General features: G+C 45.4%; 1 protein-coding gene across 2 annotated transcripts; it reads right to left on the bottom strand.

Moving 5' to 3' along the window:
- LOC119656843 (rab3 GTPase-activating protein regulatory subunit) lies at positions 1-12447 on the bottom strand. Of its 2 annotated transcripts, none has more exons than XM_038063496.1 (7): positions 12249-12447; positions 10108-12190; positions 2079-2289; positions 1900-2024; positions 828-1827; positions 557-754; positions 1-393 (listed from the first exon to the last, which is right to left on the bottom strand). In XM_038063496.1, the coding sequence occupies exons 1-7, from the start codon at positions 12322-12324 to the stop codon at positions 214-216; spliced, it is 3873 nt and encodes a 1290-aa protein (XP_037919424.1). In that variant the 5' UTR covers positions 12325-12447; the 3' UTR covers positions 1-213. The 2 variants fall into 2 exon arrangements, with proteins under 2 accessions (XP_037919424.1, XP_037919431.1); XM_038063503.1 differs by having other exon boundaries at positions 255-393; positions 525-754.
- Between the last annotated feature and the right edge of the window lie 6672 nt (positions 12448-19119).

Raw genomic sequence — 19119 nt, 5'->3', positions numbered from 1 at the left:
TTACGTTAAAACCATATTTCAATCCTTATTTATTTTTTAATACATAACAAATTAGTATACGTGGGAGTGTGTACGTGCGACAAAGCTTTGTAACATTTCATCCTAAGAATTATAAATAATAAAATATAAAATCCTAAATATTAATCGTAAATAACAGGTAAACAGACAACGATGGATGTTGTGCAGTTGTTGTGAATTTAACTTTTACTTCGTCTAGCGACCTTCGAACTCCTTCAATATTTGCAGACCATCGAACATTTGACCGGCAATACGTAATTTCTTAGAATCCTTCATAGCAAGACACTGGAATGCTTTACCCGCTAAACTTATAATACGTTCCAAATCGATACGATCCGAATCTTCGGTGATTTGAATGCCAGTCGTCTTTGTTTTCTACATGGCGGAAGAGAAAAGATGATTTTGTTTTGGGTATTTAGAAAGCGTTCAATGTGCAATGAGTCTTGACTGCAATGGCCATGAACATTTTTTTTGGACTAGACAATAGGAGTGCCATAAAAACGTACTATTGTTTATAGTAAACTCTTCCTACACTTACTAGAGTGTCGAGATATTCAGTCACTAACCCGCCAGCCGACGCAATGACTGACCAACGTGTCCCTGAATTGCCGATATGCAAGTTAAGTCGGCGCCCGGCAATTTCTAGAAGCAGCGGGCCCATCTCGTAGCTGCAGGCCACATTCTCGAGCAATTCTTCCGCGTAGCTATCCCAACCGTGTGCGTATAATTCAACGATCTGCAAAAAAAAACAAACATTTCAGGTTGAAAGGAAATCTGGCCTAAATACCATCCAGGGGTGAAGAACACACCTCATGTTTTTTAATCTCCGTTTTATCCAATTGCCACAGATCCGCTAACTCTTCGATCAACTGCATATGTGACACATGCTCCTGAACGTAGAGAGTTTGTAAGTCTTCCCGAATGAAATCCATCGATCCAGTCACAGCCTTGCATAAGAACTCCAAGCGATGCTTCTGCAAAATCATATCAGGCGGAGGCAGTGTGTAATTCAACTCTCTATTGATCTCGACGAAAAAGGTTTGATTTGACATCGCGTCGAACAGTAGTTGCATTGGCTTGGGAATTTTAAGCGAAAACAAAGCGATTAAATGTAGCACCTTGCAGAGCTCGATATGTAATTGTAATATCATCTTTATGCCATGATTTTGCTGCAGTGATAGATGAGGCAATGGAATCTGTCCGTCTATTAGCAACTCCTCAAAAACCAGTTCACGTGATTTATGTTCTAAACTCGACAGAAAATGTTCGAAAAACCGGAGTGTCTCCTCCAAAAGTTCTGGTATGAGAGCGTCTGAAACCCCAATGTCTTGCTGGCATAGTCGCTCTTTAGGCAAACGTCCTGCTTTGTGAATTAACTTTTTGGTTGCCTCCAAAGGTATTTTCAAGTGAGCATTCCAGATCATGCAACATAGGCCATGTTTCAATGCTAAGTCATCGATTTGAAATTGTTCCAAGCATTTGATTCCAGCCCTTAGGTATTCCAAACTTGGTAGGTTATTACTCCAGTGGCAGAAGTAGTCCCACGTCATGTGGCATAGCAACACCCCCGACTGCAAGCTAAACGGGAAATGTTCTCGCAGGAGATGTAGATTTTTCACCACAATGTCGTTATTTGTATTTTCATAGTTTTCTAGGATTTTTTTTGGATGCAATTCAGAGTGAGTGAGCCATTTTGCGACTAGTTCCGCTACAATTCCTTTGCCGCCCGTGAATATAGCGTAGAGACTGCAATCGGGGCGATCGTATGGTAGTTTTGGCATTTCTGGATCACAACTTGTTTGAGGGGAGCTTGGAAATAATTATAACAATCAGAAACTTGCCATCCAGGCGACTGCTATGAAGAGTTTCCAATAAACTTACCTCAGTACAGCACCAAGTATCGATATGTCATCTAATTTTCCTATAAGTAAGGACCATTGAGCGGCTTCATGCGTAACTTGTTCCCAAGTTTCAGTTTCGTCGGTTATATTATCTTCCTGGGAACTCTATTGAATTAAATTATATTTACAAAGAATAAAAGGGAAATATCATCATTTTACCTCCCGTTTGCTTATCCTATTTGAAACATGTCTACAAACAATCGCAGCCAACAGACTCTGTGCTGCCGATTTGCTTTCCAACATAATCTCTCGCATAATTTGCCACCACATGCAGACTTCATTGTATTCATAGACAATTGCATCGCCGGCTAAATCACAGATTTGTCTTATGATCGAAGCTAATCGTGTCATATCTTCGATTACGTCTTCACTATAAAATGAAAAAAGAACAATAATTTAGATGAGCAAAGCATAAGCGAAAGGCTATGTATTTGCGCTTCCGAGGCGAATTCAGAAATATAAGCCCAATTAACGTTCACGCCCCTACAGAGGAGACTGCAAAGTCGGAGAAGAATACTTTCTACAAGGCAATAGAACGAACCCTCGAAGCCTATCCCAGGTATGATATCAAAATCATACTTGGGTTTTTTAACAACTAAGTGAGAACGGAGCCCGTACTCAGGCGATACGTTGGCTCCCATGGCTTGCATCAAAGTACAAATGATATCGGACTGCGGATTATTCAATTAGCAGTGTCACATGAAATGGTTCTTGGAAGTACCTGGTTTGCGCGGAAAGCGGTCCACAAACAAACGTAGGCCTCTCCAGACGAGATCATTTTCAACCAAATTGAGCACGTGTTGATCGAACTCTGCCACCTCTCAGCCTTGATGAAAGTCAGAAAACATACAGGGGGGCTCCGAGTTCGAATAACAACACCAGCCAGAATCCCTTCTGACAATCAGGTGAGAGTTAACACTGAAGCCATACACAACACAGCCCTCCGCAACACCTATAAAAGGGAAATGGATGCCGCAATAATCGCAGAGATCCTGCAGACGAAGCATCAATAAATGATCTTCACAATCACCTGAAGAATGTTATCATAAATACGGCCACAAACATACTTGGCATAAGTTGCCAGGAGCCGAAGGAATTACATCCGAATTGGTTAAATATGGAGGCGACTAATTACACCAAGCGCTATTTTGCTAAGTCGGATAGCCCTATACGCTCAGAACATCATCGGCCCATATCAAAGAGGTTTCACCTCAGGCAAATCAGAAACAGATCAGTTTTCTCTCTGCGGCAAGCGATGGGAACACTGTTGGAATATGGACATCAGTTGCACCATCTTTTAATCGGCTTTAAGGCCGCCTATGATAGCATAGCCAGGGTAAAACTGTACACGACCATGAGAGAATTCGGTTTCCCGGCGAAATTAATAAGATTGACTAGGCTGACCCTGACCAATGTGCGAGGCCAGATAAAAGCAGCAAAATCACTCTCAAGACGATTCGACATCAACAACGGTCTAAGAAAAGAGGATGCCCTATCATGTGTCCTCTTCAACCTGGTCCTGTAAAAAGTGACCGGTGATGTTGAGGTAAATGCGAGAGGTACGATCCTCTTCAAGTCCACCCAACTACTGGCCTATGTTGCCGATATCGACAGCATGGGAAGAAGGACCCGAGACGTACAAACTGTCTTCATCCAGATCGAGCAGGCGGCGCGAGACTACAACTTTGTGACCGTTGATAATTTCTCCTATCTAGGGTCGAAAATCACAACCGATAATAGCTACGGCGATGAATTCCGCGCACGGTTGTTGCCAACTTACAAAAACTGTTTCGCTCGAAACGTCTCACCATAGGGTCAAACCTCTTACTGTATAAGAAAATGATCTTGCCAGTCCTCATATATTCCTCGGAAACTTGGGTTCTTAGCAAGAAGAATTGCGAACTCTTCACCGCGTTCGAGAGAAGAATCTTCCGAAGAATTCTTGGCCCCCTACACGAGGATGGACGATTCCGTAGCCTACATAACGACGAAATCTATGAGCGATACCATGACCATCCGGTTGTGTAGATGTAGAGACGGACTGAAATAGCGAAAGTGGTAAAGCCTTGGGAAGGGAGGAGAGTGAGCTTTAAGACATCTTTCCGTAAACGATGGCACAAGCTCATTAGACGTTCTTCTGCACATCCCATGGTTAACTAAGAAAAAAATCTGAAGTCGCAGCAGTGTCCCGTTCTGTATTAGAGGCGATTTTATAATTGGGCCGATAACGTAACCTGCATTGACTGGCGACAACAGTGAACCAAGTCGCAACCAAGAGAAAAAGGCAATAACTCTTAGAGCAGGAGAGAAGGCCAGGTTTAACATATGATGTTCTTGTCAATATTCCAGGCGATCAGCTAAATTCCCGGAGAGCTGCAAAGGATACCGGACTTTTGAAAATTGCAAGTCGAGCAGCCGTTCTAAAACAACAGAAATCTGGCCACACCTTCCAATCCTGACAAGAAACTTTCCAATGCAGCGAATGTAACAACAGTAACAACCTAGACTTCTTCAGAAAGTATCAGGAAGATCAACGTACAGACACTACTCCACTTTCAGGGGACGCCACCAGTGAGAGTCTTTAAGCTAATCTCCATGGATGATTTTGCAAGGAAATTCACGGCCTCGCGCAGAAGAGGAGAGTGATCTCCACGTGGATGGCTATGGGAAGGATACCAAGAAAATAAATCAAATATGGAGGAGAAATAAGATTTACATTAGACTTGTAAGAGCTCGAAGTTTGAGAAGTTGTCGTCAGCGTTGTTCCTTCGGAAAATGAATGCGGATCTGAAATTGACAAATTTGGGCGGTAATGTGAGCCATATCAGGCGAGTGCGAAAAGGCAATCTGATGTTGGAGTTAAATAAATTTAGCGAGAAGTCAGTAGATAAGAAGTGGAAATTAAAACTCCCACGGGAAAATGCTGCGTTAAATGAACAATTTATTCTTACCCATATAGAACAGAGTATAATAAAGAGGATGAAGGCATGTGGGAATATCAATGGTTAAGTTAATTACCGCGGAGAAGATAGGAATAGGTTGGGCCGTGAGCACTGAGTCTAAGGAGAGGCTTCAGATGCCTCGATTTTGGCTGTCTTGCAGCAACATGCACCAATCAGTACGACAGATCAAAAAGGTGCAAGAAGCGTAGAGAAGAGGATCATATCATTAAAGAATGTTCTGGAGATCCATGATGCATGTCGCGCAAGGGAGCGAACGACCAGCACGTTACAGCTGGTGACAGGTATGCGGCATATAGGAGGGAGCTGGATTACATGGCCAAATAAGGTTATCACAAATTGACGCCATCCACTGAGAGACTGCTCTCACAAAACTTTTAACAGTCGAAGGTGGACGTGGCGGTAATATGTAAACCATACCGAAATTACGAAAACAGTACTTTGGTAAACTATATGTCCGCTAATTTCGCGATATGGAAACCGTGGCATTACCGGGAGCAGGCATTGTAAGGGCCAAAATCACCGGTATCTAAATCTACAAATCTTACGTCCCCATCTAGTGCAACAACAGAACAACATGTGAGGAGATCTTAGACAGTCTGATGTTGGACGTTAGAGAAAACAACTCCGAACAAATTGTAAGAAGTGATGTGGGGAAACCGAGTAACGAACATCAGAGGCCAAATCCTCATCGAAAGTTTTGTAGATCGGCCTATTGTAGTGGCAAACGTTCGATGCATGTTCACTTTCCAGTGTAGAAGATTGTGTTCCATCGTCGACCTGACATGACAGTACCTCGTTGCCAAGAGAGGTAGTCTACCGTACGAATGAACTTCCCCATATTGTCCACCAGGCCATCTTTCCCGGCTTTGGGAACGGAGGAAGCGGAAATGGGAGTGGGAAAAGGGGGATAGTTTGTTAGTCCATTGGGACTTTATCGAAGGAGTCATTTCTGACGGCTCTAGACGAAGGTCATAATCCAAAGGGCACTGGAAAAAGTGAGTCAGCGATGTTACCAGATAACTGGGGCAAATACGAACCCATGTGGCGTCGCCTACAAGATTGCAATAAACAAGTAATGTAGCCGTAACTCTTGTTCAAAGCAGTTGCATTTCTTTTCCACAACATGAAGAAAGGGGGACTCCAGCCAACCGTTCAACAGGATTTCCTATCGATTCCTGGGGTAACCGCGGAAGAACTACAAGAAATTTGTGCTGAATTGGGGATAATAAGGCTACGGGATTGAACAGAATTACAAACAAGGCGCTCAAGTCGGCTGCTAAAAGCTATATGAATCGTGAATAATGGTCAGTGGAAGAGGTAGAGGTTACCGAAGCCCCAAAACCACTTGGCGCATTTTCTTCATATCACCCTATCCGTCTTTTAGATACTATGGAGAAGATATTGGTGAGGGTTATATTCAAAAAGGTGATTCCACTCGTGGAGCCATTGGAATGTGCAGTTGTACGATTGGCGCGATAACAAGAGCCGTGCGTTCCGCTCGTGAGGTGTTGACTATTGATGCATGGTGACGGCACTAGTTGTCAGAAATGCTTTTACTTCGGCTAACTAGGATTGGATTAAGGGTGTCTTCGCTAAACTGAGTGTTTCTGGTTACTTAGCTCGATTAACCGAGTGTTACCACTTGGGGAGACTTCTTTGATACGGGACGGAAGATGGGAAAAAAGAACACATGTTTACAACAAAGTTCCGACGAAGACGATTTCACCCATTATTCCAACTGAGGCGAAGAGTTACATCAATAGTGTGGGTGGATCCTGCTGTGGTACATCATGTATGATGGCATCCTTAGTCTTCTCCAGAGAAGGCAATGCTGATTGGCTGTGTAGGAGATCTGGCGGTGGTTGCAATTACGAAGTATCCTCAGGACTTTAAGCCTGTCAAAAGTGGTTACGAATTGTTTAACCGAATCTGGTGGATGAAAAGACAAGAACATCCAGATTGGTAATCATTAGACCATTTCAAAATCCATCAATAGATACCTCGATGTGATAATCGATGCTACAACTAGAGCTAGTTTATCTCTAGCAGATGATTTTTAATGTGAGGGCAAAACACAGTCTGTCTCAAAGTAAAGCGGAATTTTTCAATATGCATATTTATGGTGGCGCCGTCTTGATGTGGCTATAGGCGCTCGAAGGTACAGCGAGATTTTCTCAAAATTCAGCCTAAATTTTCGTTGCGTTTTATGGAAATGGAATTGGGAATGTCCAAAGATTCGATTCATTGCATTGTGACCGGAAAATTGGGCTATCGGAAGGTTTGTTCTCACTTTGTGCCGCACAAACTCACTGACAATCAAAAATTGCTCAGAATCTAACATTGTAAGGATATCGTTAAAGAGTTGAAAAAGGACAAAAACTTCCTTTACAATACTGATACTGGTGTCGAACGTCGAAGCGTCAAAGTACTGAATGGAGGCCACAAAACGAGCCAGCAACTAAAAAATCTCGTTTTCAGAAGTCAAAAGTGAAAACAAGGCTCATTGGTTTTTACGATTCAAAGGGTATTGTTCATTATGTGTTCGTTCCACCGGGACAAACGATTACTGAGCCATATTATCTTGGCGTCTTGAGGCGGTTGTTGCATGGTATTCGTCACATTCGGCCAGAATATTCTGAGGAAGGCAGTTGGCGTTTGTTGCTCGATAATGCGCCTTTTAATCGAATCGAAGCTCATCACCGATTTGTTGAGAAAAAATCGCATTTTATCGTTGAATCATTCCCCGTATTCGCCTGATCTGGCACCCTTTGACTTTTATCTATTCGAAAAACTTCATTTGCCGAAGAAAGGCATGCGCTATGCCGACATTCCGGCCATTCGAAAAGCGTATACCGACATCCTCCGAACAATGCAGGTCAACGACCTAAAATCGTCATTCAAAAAGTTGTTAAGTCGCGCAAATCAGAGTATCGAAGCGGAAGGAGCTTAATTTAAATAAAATAGAACAATTTTGCCGAAAAAAAACCATTTGTTGTTCTTATTTTGAAAAAGTCCTGTTTACCTTGAGACAGACTGTGTATATTCGCAGGAGTGATGAAATCCATTTCATTATATGCGGTTCATGTCTATGCGGAAAACATTGTGAATCAGAAAATGTGAATCCATATGCGGTGCATATGTAACAACCGTGCTGCGAGCACATAGGAGAGAATCAGGCAGAAGCAGTGTGCATTATTGGGGGAATGTTCCGCTTGGATCACCTAGTGAATGAGACGCACTGCCTCTGTTAGAGAAAAAGGGCGAGTCCGTCTGAAGTGAGTGGGGACTTCCGAAAAGTCACCAGGAAGGATCTGCTGATCCCGTTATGGAGAGATTGGTGGCATAGTTCCTTACTGAACATGGTGTTTATAGGAAATATTTGCATCTTCCCGCGAGGTCACCACGACAGTGAACTTTTGGGACCGACTGTCAATACGAGTAAACGGGGTCTCTCCATGATTTCATATCGTGGGATTCTAGATGCGTTACGAACAGTGACTCACTTTCGAAACTCACGAAAATGGGTCACTGCTTAGCTATGGCCGCCTACAATGATAAAATATTTCAGAAGATCGAACAGACTCAAGCATATATCATGCTTGATTGTGTTTGTCGGAAACACGAGCTTCCAAGTTGAATAACCAAAATTGAAGTAATGAAGAGAAACTCCTGAATAACCTATGAAAATTACGAAACTGACTCTAAGCGATAATGAAAATTATGTGGGATTACCGTGCCCAGTCTAGGCAAAACGGGGCTCTGGCGTGATCGGCTTAACTGTTCCAAAAAAACAGAGGCTATGGCAAACAGTCAGGAGAAAACATTAAACCAAAAAACAAAAATTAAATTGTCACGGTCCAGTTCTAATTGAGGACCGAGCTTGAGTTCGATATAGAACCTGAGTCTAGACTCAGAGTCACTACTTATTCAATTGGAGAAAATTCAACTGGGACTCAGTCCTTACCGGACGAACCGAAGCAGACCCTTTCTATCAGTACTCCTGGCCCCGGGCTCCAGTTGACTCTACCTGCTGAGCGTAATGTTTTTCCACGGGTGAGCAAAACAAACTTCCAGATTGCGTCAGGGTTGAAGGGAAAGGATCGTCCGGGGCATCCGCGGCTAAGGGACCGACAATTCCAAACTCATCAACCCAAAGGGCAGCAGACGGCCAGCAAAGATAAAGTCTTCATTTGTAGTCAAAGCACCAACCCATCCGGTTACGATGAGCAATGCGAACAGATTAGGCTAGCTAGCTGAAAGGACTGCATCATTGCAAGGCATCAAGCACCGCCGTCAGACAGTGCTCTTGAATCTTTCTGAGCGATGTGAAGTGGGTGAAGGAAGCTTTGAGTTGCTATCTTTCAACAAATGCTTTCTCTGGTTTTCAGATGAGGAGCTAATGGTGCTGAGACTCCGAAATAACTTGGTGTCCTCTATAGCCTCGATACCTCCACCTGGATACGGCTAGACAGAGAGTAGGAGGGAGAGCCGATAGGCCAGAACTTCCTTTACTATCAGTTTTCCTGAATCGGATGTTAAGAAGGCTCAAAAAGAAACCAATAGCTTGGAATCGTTCCGTTGGTTTCTAAGGCCGATGAAGAGGTCTTGCAGTCTACGGGGCATCTGCATCCAGCGCGTAGATGAGGCGCGATATTTCCTAAATGAACTTGCAGCATTATCAAGTGGCTACTGCACTAATCAGTCGAGACTATTAGAATACCTGGTAGGGATTTGCATGCAGATTCTCAACTTCAGTAATGAACTCGTAACGATCAGGCGAAACATCGACATCACGGTGGCATCCCCGGTCATGGCGGCCCTTGTCGGAGATTAACGATATTACCTTGTAAGGTACCTGGTGCATTGATTTCGCAATGGGCATGGATCCATCTCTAACTGCTCCATTGCCTAATACGCGTAGGATAAATGAGACTACGTACAACATGGAATTCGAATTCGGCAAAAGATTCAGCTGTTGGATGGAATCGATGCAGAGGCTCAAAGAGTTCTGAGAAAGAAGATAAGGTCGATTATGCTTTTAGGTGTGTGATCGAAGTTGAAGCAGATCCTACCCCCAGAGCAATGAAGAAACGACAAACTATCTTCTTGAAGTGCAACAGACAAGCGCCCGATTTTCAATATTATGTACTATTTACAAAAGAAGTGAAATCCCATTCCGTTGCCACGGCAACACCAGCCCAGTTCTTCTTTTCAACCATACTCACATTTTACTATACGAAAACGGCCGCTCTAACCAATAGTGCAACACCAACTTGAAGAAATCCTCACTTCGAATTGTACTATCGCTGGCACATTCTACAAATCCATGCACACAGTGTCCCTTCTCCAGAAACTTTCCAAACAATCTATACCCAACTCCTCCGTAGTGAATCGTTTGTTCAGTCTTCAAGCGAATCTCATATGTTTCTACGTTGAACAAAGCCAGAAACGTGACGAAATCCTCCTCGTGGACCTGTTGCTCGAATGTGACTCGATTGTTTGTTGGTGCGGTCGCCTGGTCCTGCTTGAGGTCTAGCAGTTTCTGGATAGTCTCCAACTCAGTCAGGATCAAAGAGAGGCTGTCATCACTAGAAGCTGAAGTATTCAGGTCCCGTGGTTTTGTCTCGTCTGTTATTACGATGTAAAAGTCAACTAATTTTCGATAATTTTCTAGAAGAACAGGCAGCGATTTGCTGGACATCTCCGACTCGCTGCTTTGCCGGCGCAGTTTCGCGTGGCCTTCCGACTGCTGTTGCGAGAGGAACACGTCGATTGCTTTTTTGAATATGAGCGGTTTGATACGTTTGTTTGAGGCAAGCATTTCCAGGCACTGCAGCCGGATCTCATCGGTCTGGAAACTGGAGCACGAGGAGTCGACTTCTGCAATGATGCCGTCGAGACTTACTTCGCAGCTGCGTAAGCACATTTTGATACGGCGCAGAAGGTGAAGGTCCTTGGCAGTTTTCGAGTTGCCGTCGCTCAGTGCGCAGTGGAAGGGAACGATGATTTCCTTCAGGGAGTCGTCGGAAGGATCGAAGAACATGCAGGGATGTATGTTTGTTGCTGTTTTCGCTCCCGGAATCACACCCATTAAGCCGTACGAGTTGTAGATCAATTGGCCGTTTTTGTTCACATTGAACGCGGCTATTTTCGGGCCACGCTGGAGAGGCCAAATTTCCAGGCAAGATCGTCGGGGTGCGAAGATCACCAAGAATAATACTTTTCGGCGCTCGCTGCGGTCTTGTCTCGGTTTCTTCTCGGTGACTTTGATGAATCCGCATTGGGGCTCGCGGTAGCCCTTCCAAGTGCGCAGGGCGATACCCCGATTGCAGTCGACTAGGATAACTCGGCTCAGATTATCGCAGACAACGGCGAGATCATGACCAGGCGCCAACCATACGTTGAGTCCTTGGCGTTGTATATCACAAAGTCCGAAACGGCAGTGCATCGGCTCGCCCGGAGTAATGGTTTGAGTTTGCTCCTGTGCAGGTTGTGTTTGTGACTTGAAAAGCCAACCCGAGACTGACGACATAACGTTACTCGCAACTGCCTTTGCCATTTCACCGAGACCCGCCTGGACGAAGCCTTCTTTGGCGTAATAGAATCCTATGTACGGTTTCGCGCCCACGCCAAGGATTAAAGAACTTTCAGGGGGAGAACTCCGGCATTTTGTATAGAATCCCCCCTCCAAGCTCTGCTGGAGCAAAAAATCGAAGGTGCCCACCCGTTGACCCCCTACTACGGCCGAGTCGTTTATGGTGATGTTCTTGCCGCGATATTCCCACTTTCGACACTGCATCCGGTCTGGAAAATGTGAAATGTTCGTCTTGCTGGAAATGGACGTGACCGTTTTGCTCATGCTGTGCTTCAGTCCTTTGAGGATGTGAAAAATATGCGTTCCTTGCAGGATACACAGGCAGGATAGGTAGCCAACATGTAGTTCTTCTGCGAACTTCTTCTCGGACTGGGCTTTGATCGTCTGAACGGGTTCGTTATGGAAAATCTGCGAGAACAACTGCACCCCAGAGTCTGCGTAGAACATGACCATCCCCGACGCTAGTCCCACGGCTAGGCAGGTCCACTCCGCGCCCGTACTCACGTTAGCACCGTATATCGGTAGACATGTTAAGGCGGTTATGATATCGTTGGGATTCTCCAGTTCGCCATGCCAAGAAATCGAATACGTCGACTGGCTGTTCCGATTGGACCAGTGCGAGCTCATTATCACCAGCTTTGCTCCATGTCCAAATGCGATGGTTTCGCCGGTCGGGGACAGGGAGTAGTAGATCGCATTTAGCCAATTTTCATCTGCAAAACAATGAACACGATAAGGCTCTGGCGTTTTTCTATTTTCGTAGTTTCTTACCTTGCGAAAATCCGAGCAGGGATTGAACTTTCTTTAAATCCGGGATGTGGCCCAGTAATTTGACTTCACATGACATGACGAGCAGTTAAGGCTTTTCGTGCAGATTTTTAGGTACCTCTGAAACCATTAAAATTGCCGAGTAGACGAGAATTTGTAAACGAAAATCCACACAAAGCTAAGTCGCGCTGTCAGCTGTGGTAATGTCAAAGTCATGGAGAGACTTTTCGTGACAGTTGGAAGGAGGGGAAATGTGGATCGTGGTGCCATAGGTTGTGGATTTTGTGCTGAGAGAAAAGTAGGAAATAATACAATTTAATACCTGAGAAATGCTTGCTTTCATTATCGGCTAATTTTGACTGAAATTACTCAATATTCCCAGTTTTTGGTTATTTTGTTTGGCGTTTAACTATTAACATAAGTGTGGATTATTAGGAATTCAATATGAAGAGCAGAATCAGGATATTCGCGGGAGGAAAAGGATAATAAGGGGCACGATTACGGACATGATTACGGTTTCTGTGGCCCCGCGATTCCATGATGGATTCTGGTACAATGGCCCAAAATAAGACTAGGTAGCTAGTTAGGTGGCCGTTCCGAGGAGCCCAATTAGCGCTGTGGTGCACCGTTTTAATACTACAAACTTCTAAGACAGTGACTGCTGTTATGAGAGCAGGGAGGCAGATTCCAGCAAGCTCGGTTCGTCAGAGCCAGCCCGTAGCATTTACGAAGGAAATCAGCTCTCCCACCCCGCAGCTAGAAATCTCCCTGAGGTCCCCAAAGAATGGTTTACTCAGTGTTCGTAGTCTGACTCTAGGTAGAGCTGGGCAAGTGCAAGTGCATGGGGATTTCCCTTCCTTCTCCGCAGCTTCGGAAGTGCGAATTGTAGCCCGAGCCTGGCTTCATGGTCTCCTGTGGGCCAGTACCCCGTACAGACCGCCGTAATCTTGAATGCATTTCTGTCTGGCATAGGAGTTCTCGTGATCGGGCTATATTATAAGTGGGCTAAATTCTCCTTGGCTTGGCCCAGGTGGTAACCCTTCACCATCTAAGGCCCGCGGCTAGTAGGTAGTCCGAGTAGACTTTGCCCCTGACAGCCGCCAGCGAAACACAGACTGTATTCACCGAACGCGTTCAACGCGTCTCTGCACTGCCCCACCAGTCTGGATGTAGTCGCTGAGTACAAGCCCTTGATGGCCGCTTGGCTGTCGGTCAGAGTGGCTATGTTGCGCTTGGGGCTCAAATCTCGCTCTAGCCATCGACAGACTTCCAATATCGTCAGTACTTCCTCTTGGAATGCACTGGCGAAAGCTAGGGGACCAAACGACTTGGGTACACTGTGTATTCGAGAAAAGCCCCTTGCCGACTCCACAGGCTATCTTTGATCCATTGGTAAAGAATACTAAGTCATAACTTTGTAACACGCCGCCGGCCTTTCACTTTGCCCTGGTTAGAAAGTCCCCAGCAAAGTTTCTCGTGAAGTTCACCTTGCGTGTGACATAGTCCGTGGGGAATGAACAGATTTCACGAGGTACTTCGTCTAGGATGTTACTGTGGCCGTAGGACTTCGCTGCCCAGCATCCGGACTCACGTAGTCTGACGGCACTTCACGCTGCAACGTATTTAATGTGTCGGTCTAGGGGGGGGGGGATGCAGGAGTACATTGAGAGCATCTGCCGGGCAGGACTGCAAACCCCCAGTAGCAACTGCATACACGGTTCTTTGAATCCAATTAAGCTTCATCCTATTGTATTTTTTGCTCAAAGTCTGCCACCATACGATAGAGCCGTACGTTAGGATCGAACGCACTACAGCGGTGTACATCCAGAGAACCATCCTCGGCCGGCGGCCTTCTATACAGGCCTTGTTAACCCTCAGTTCTATGTCCAATTTAGCTTTGGATACAGGATTACACCCAGATAATTTACATTAGAGGAAAGAACCAATCTTTGTTCATTCAGCCGTGGTAGGTGGATTTCAGATATCCTTGTCTTGGTGGTGAATAGCATGAGTTCCGTTTTGGTTGGGTTTGTGTGGAGTTCGCATCTTGCGGCCCATAGGCAAACCTTTCGCAACGGTCGTTCCATGATGTCGCTCATAATGGAGGAAACATCCCTCACACTAATATCACCAAGTCGTTGGCGTACGCCACCACCTTCACTCCACTGCTGTCCAATGTTCGTAAAATTTCGTCCATTACTATTAACTAGAGCATCGGAGAGATGGCGCCATCCTGGGCCGTATTTACAGCTCTGGTTAAGTGGTTGCCTCTCAGTTCTGACTGGATTATCCTGGTACTTAACATTGATATAATCCAATGCGCAAGGTGCCCCTGCAATCCAATACCGGTCAAGACTTCCTTGATGACGTTGGTACTAACGTTGTTGAAAACTCCCTCTATATTCAAGAAGGCAGCTAGGGTATACTGCTTGTACTGCTGCCACCGTTCAATCGTGCCAATTACCTCGTGGAGGGCGGTTTATGTGGATTTTCCTTTGAGGTAGGCATGCAGGGACTTAGAGAAAGGCGTGCTCTCCATAATCGTCCTTAAGTCGATGTCCAGGACGCGTTCTAGGGTCTTCAACACGAAAGAGGTCAGGCTGATTGGTCGAAAGTCCTTCGCGTATCCTAAAGAGATGCAGTTCCGGTAAATCTCAACAAATCACGGTACAACCCTTCCCTTCTGCTTCTGTAATAATAATCGTTGGCGCAACAATCCATATTGGATTAGAGCCTTGAAGAGTTGTTTCTTCTGTAACTTGGCTGAAATTATGCCATCTGGGCCTGGAGATTTATATGCAGAGAAGCTGTTTATAGCCCAGCCGATCTTATCCTCGGTAATTAACGATTTGATGGTCTCGCACAGCTGGGGTGGCAGCAAACCCTCGAAGCAAGGTTCTGACTCATAGTCCTCCTCGCTGGCGGGAAAGTGCGGTTGAACCAGCAGCTCCAAGGTTTCACTAGAAGATTCCGTCCAGGAGCCTTCCGACTTTTTAAGAAAGGATGGGCTCTTATGCTCCTTGGACAGATTCTTACTGAGCCTCGAGGATTCACTGGTGCTTTCGATGTTCTGACAATCATCATCATCATCAACAGCGCAACAGCCGGTATCTGGTCTAGGCCTGCCTTAATAAGGAACTCCAGACACCCCGGTTTTGCGCTGAGGTCCACCAATTCGGTATCCCTAAAAGCTTTCTGGTGTCCTGACCTACGCTATTGTTTCATCTCAGACAGGGTCTCCCTCGTCTTCTTTTTTATCATAGATATTGCCCTTATAAACATTCCGGGCTAGATCATCCTCATTCATACGGATTAGGTGACCCGCCCACCATAAGCTATTGATCCGGATTTGACGGTCATGCTATCGCACATAGATTTCGTCATTATGTATGCCACGGAATCGTCCATCCTCACGTAAGGGGCCAAAAATTCTTCGGAGGATTCTTCTCTCGAACTAACTAAGATCCCAGGTCTCCGAGGTATACATGAGGACTGGCAAGATAATTGTCTTGTACAGTAAAAGCTTTGACCCTATTATTTTTGCAAATACAGGACTTGTTAGCACTGATGAAGGGAGCAAGTGGTTCCCGAAATATCGCTTTTTGCAAAAATAAAAATATCAACACTAGCGAATAAGAAAAAGCAAGTTTCCTATTATTTCTTTTTCCGTCTGTGAAGTAGCTTCTCCGCTTGCCGGAGTTCGTGACAAGTCTCCGCGCGTGCCTGCGTCCTTTGAAAATGCAACATTACTCGGTATGCGCATTTTTCCGCTCCGCTCCTAGCTTACATTCATCGTCAAACCAGCCGTTCCGACTCCTTTTGCGGCTGGGGCCAAGTATGTTTGTGGCCGTATTTATGATAACGTTCGTCAGATAATTGTGAAGATCATTTGTTGATGCTTCATTTTCAGGATCTCTGTTGCCTGCGGATATTTCGGCACCCATTTCGCTCTTATAGGTGTTGCGGAGGGCTGTGTTGTGGATGGCTTCAGTGTTAACTCTCACCTGATTGTCAGAGTCGATTCTGGGTGGTGTTGTTATTCGAGCTCGGAGCACCATGCCAACGAGACAGTGATCCGAGTCTATATTGGTCCTCCTAGATGTTCTGACATTCATCAAGGCCGGGAGGTGGCGGCGTTCGATCAGCACGTGGTCAATTTGGTTGAAAGTGATCCCGTCTGGAGAGGCCCACGTTTGTTTGTGGACCGCTTTCCACGCAAACCAGGTACTTCCAAGAACCATTTCGTGTGACACTGCTAATTGAATAATCCGCAGTCCGTTATCATTTGTATGATATTTCGATGTAAGCTATGGGAGCCAACATATCGCCTGAATATGGGCTCCGTCCTTACTTGACTGTTAAAATCCCCAAGTATGATGTTGATATCATATCTAGGACAGGCTTCGAGGATTCGCTTTGTTTTCAAAGTCGATAACAGCAGCATTTTTTGCCTGACTAACCTACTCCGAGTACATGGTTTACTGAATGGCCACTATAATATATGGTGTAGCGACTCTCCTCCAGAAAACCGGCCCCAACACATCTCCTGCAATGCTGTTAGATCAGCCCTATATTGGGAGGGGCTATCGGCTAGCTGCTTCGCAGATCCAGCTCTGTACAGGGAGCGCACGTTCCACGAAAAAATGCGCAAATCGTTATTCCTTTGTCGTTGCCGGGTTTGTCGTTGTAAAATCCATCCAGTCTGAGGCTCCTGTTGTGCCTTCGTAAGAAATTGTTTTCCGTGTAGGGTTGTCAGCCCTACCCAACCCCCAACCTGGAGGACCAGTTGGTACAATTTGTCCCGTTTTTAGGAGCGGAAGACTCCCCTTCATCCTTCTCCGTCTGCAGCTTTTCGTTAAAAAGAAGCTCCCAGCGGTCACCACGTGGAAGTGGAGATAGGGTTTGGTACTAGAGCTGTTGGTGTTGGTTTAGCAGGCGTTTCCGAGGTTTTATGCTCTTTCGTGGGTACCAGTCCACGTTTCACCCTTTGTCCACTACCAACCAACCCAGAACAGGAAACTAAAAAGGTGGATGAAAGGGGATTGAAACTTACTAATCGCATTATTCACAATATTATTTACACCTTCACTAGCCAGTCGGTTCCCAACGCAACCAACAACGTCAAAACCGTCGACCCAGAATTATACTATTGAATAGATTGGGTAATTTTTTTTGTGAATTCTTTTTGGTAGTAAAAAAATAACATCATGCCGCAAGAGTCGCCACTGGCTCTTTTTGTTAACATAAATATTAAAAAGAACGGCTCAAGAGACGAAGCAGAGTCGTTTTTCTCCTCCTCCGCTCTTTCGCTTCTTTCTGACTCAAACTCCGCTCGTTCCACTTGCACGTTCTTTCTCTGGGTTGTTCGTTTCGGCAAAACGATGTTCTCCGGAAGAGAGGCAAGTCCCGCGGTACCAACCGTGGTCGTACGAGTGCCGTTTTGGCGTCACGGCGAATGCCGTCCGTTTTAATTAGACGTTGGTCGAACTGGACGAGGAAGCAGTTGGGCTTGTCTCTAACGTCTTTGAAGACTGCTCTTATAGGCGCTTGAAAGAGCAGCTCGCAAAAGGCCTGTCAGTAAGTGAGATGGCTAAATTCAACCGTTTACTGACAGAGCAAACGCTGGCTGACCGTGCGCCAAGCCAACTGCTGTGTGAGATGAAGCAGTTGGGTGGTGACAAAGTCGGCATCGGGCTGCTATAGACTTTGTGGCTGGAGAGCACACAGGCCATCCTGATGTGTGCGGATTTGGGGTCTCAGGATACGCTAGCCATCATCGCGGGCAAAATCCACGTGCGACTCATGCTTGATGAGGTGCCTCGCGACAACTTAGGTCAGGTCGCGCAGCTGCAGCATTAATAGCCATCGTCTCTGAGTTGGCAGAGATCATCCCTGCTTTATGTTCGAAGAGGAGGACTAGATCAAGGTCTAGATCTGCCTCTCGAAATGGGTGATCAGATAGTAGGTCGTAGGTTCGCTAAAAAGACTACAAAGTGTATCAGCCCCTGAAATTTTTCACCAAATAAATCAGACTTGCCGGGAGTTCTGACGACCGCTACCAGAAATGCAGCACCACGCAGCCTCACAATCTACGACCCCTTGAGCCGGCGCAACTTATGCTGAAGTCTCGGTTCTTCCCATATCCCGGCATAACAATTTAATAATTCTTCTTCTTCTTCTTCAAGCAGCTCAATCCCGCTCAACGGAACTACAGTACTTATGAATCGTGAATTACTCGCTGCATACCTCGCAATTAAAATCCGGTGTTCCTTTGAAGGCAGACCATTGTTCACGGAGCATAAACCATTCCCTTTTGTTTTGAAACAAAAGCCCGACAAAGCGTTCCCTTGCCAACTTCCGCACTTGAGCTTTATCAGGCACTTCCGACATTCAACACGTGTTTGAAAAAGATGACGTCGTTGCTGACACTTTGTCACATGTTGCAGAAGTCAAGATCCCCACCATTGTCGATTTTCTGGCAACCGCCTGTGCTGAAGGACAACGCAGCTCTTCAGAGCATGATTGTAGTACATATTCAGGGAGTTTCTCATCTTCGTTTAAATATCCAGTATATACTGCGGAGCTTTAAGCACTCTAAAAGTGTGCGATTTAGTGTTTCCAATTGAGCTTCTTTTGCCAGTGGAGTCCTTAGTTGACTAGGGAGCTTCACTTTCTTTTGAACAATTTCATTGAACTTTGCCCAATTCTCAGTCCGTTCGCCTGCAGTAGTCAGACTTAACCTTATATAATGGTGGTCTGACAGTGAAACTTCTTCCAGTACACGTCAGTTTCCAATCTACTGTAATATCTTTGAAATGTGGCTTGTTACATCAATTACTTTACTTCTTCTAGGCCCCACGGACGTAAGGGCACA

This window comes from Hermetia illucens, chromosome 1 (assembly GCF_905115235.1).
Source record: "Hermetia illucens chromosome 1, iHerIll2.2.curated.20191125, whole genome shotgun sequence".
NCBI lineage: Eukaryota > Metazoa > Arthropoda > Insecta > Diptera > Stratiomyidae > Hermetia > Hermetia illucens.
This window is presented reverse-complemented; position numbering and strand designations above follow the sequence as displayed.

What these genes read in the sequence shown, in the direction of transcription:
- LOC119656843 (XM_038063496.1), bottom strand. Translation starts at nt 12,324, where the DNA reads ATGTCATGTGAAGTCAAATTACTGGGCCACATCCCGGATTTAAAGAAA. An exon ending in ATACTTGGTGCTGTACTGAG is followed by an intron (nt 1,828 to 1,899) that starts GTAAGTTTATTG and finishes ATTATTTCCAAG; the next exon opens with CTCCCCTCAAACAAGTTGTG. An exon ending in CGGAGATTAAAAAACATGAG is followed by an intron (nt 755 to 827) that starts GTGTGTTCTTCA and finishes TTTTTTTTGCAG; the next exon opens with ATCGTTGAATTATACGCACA.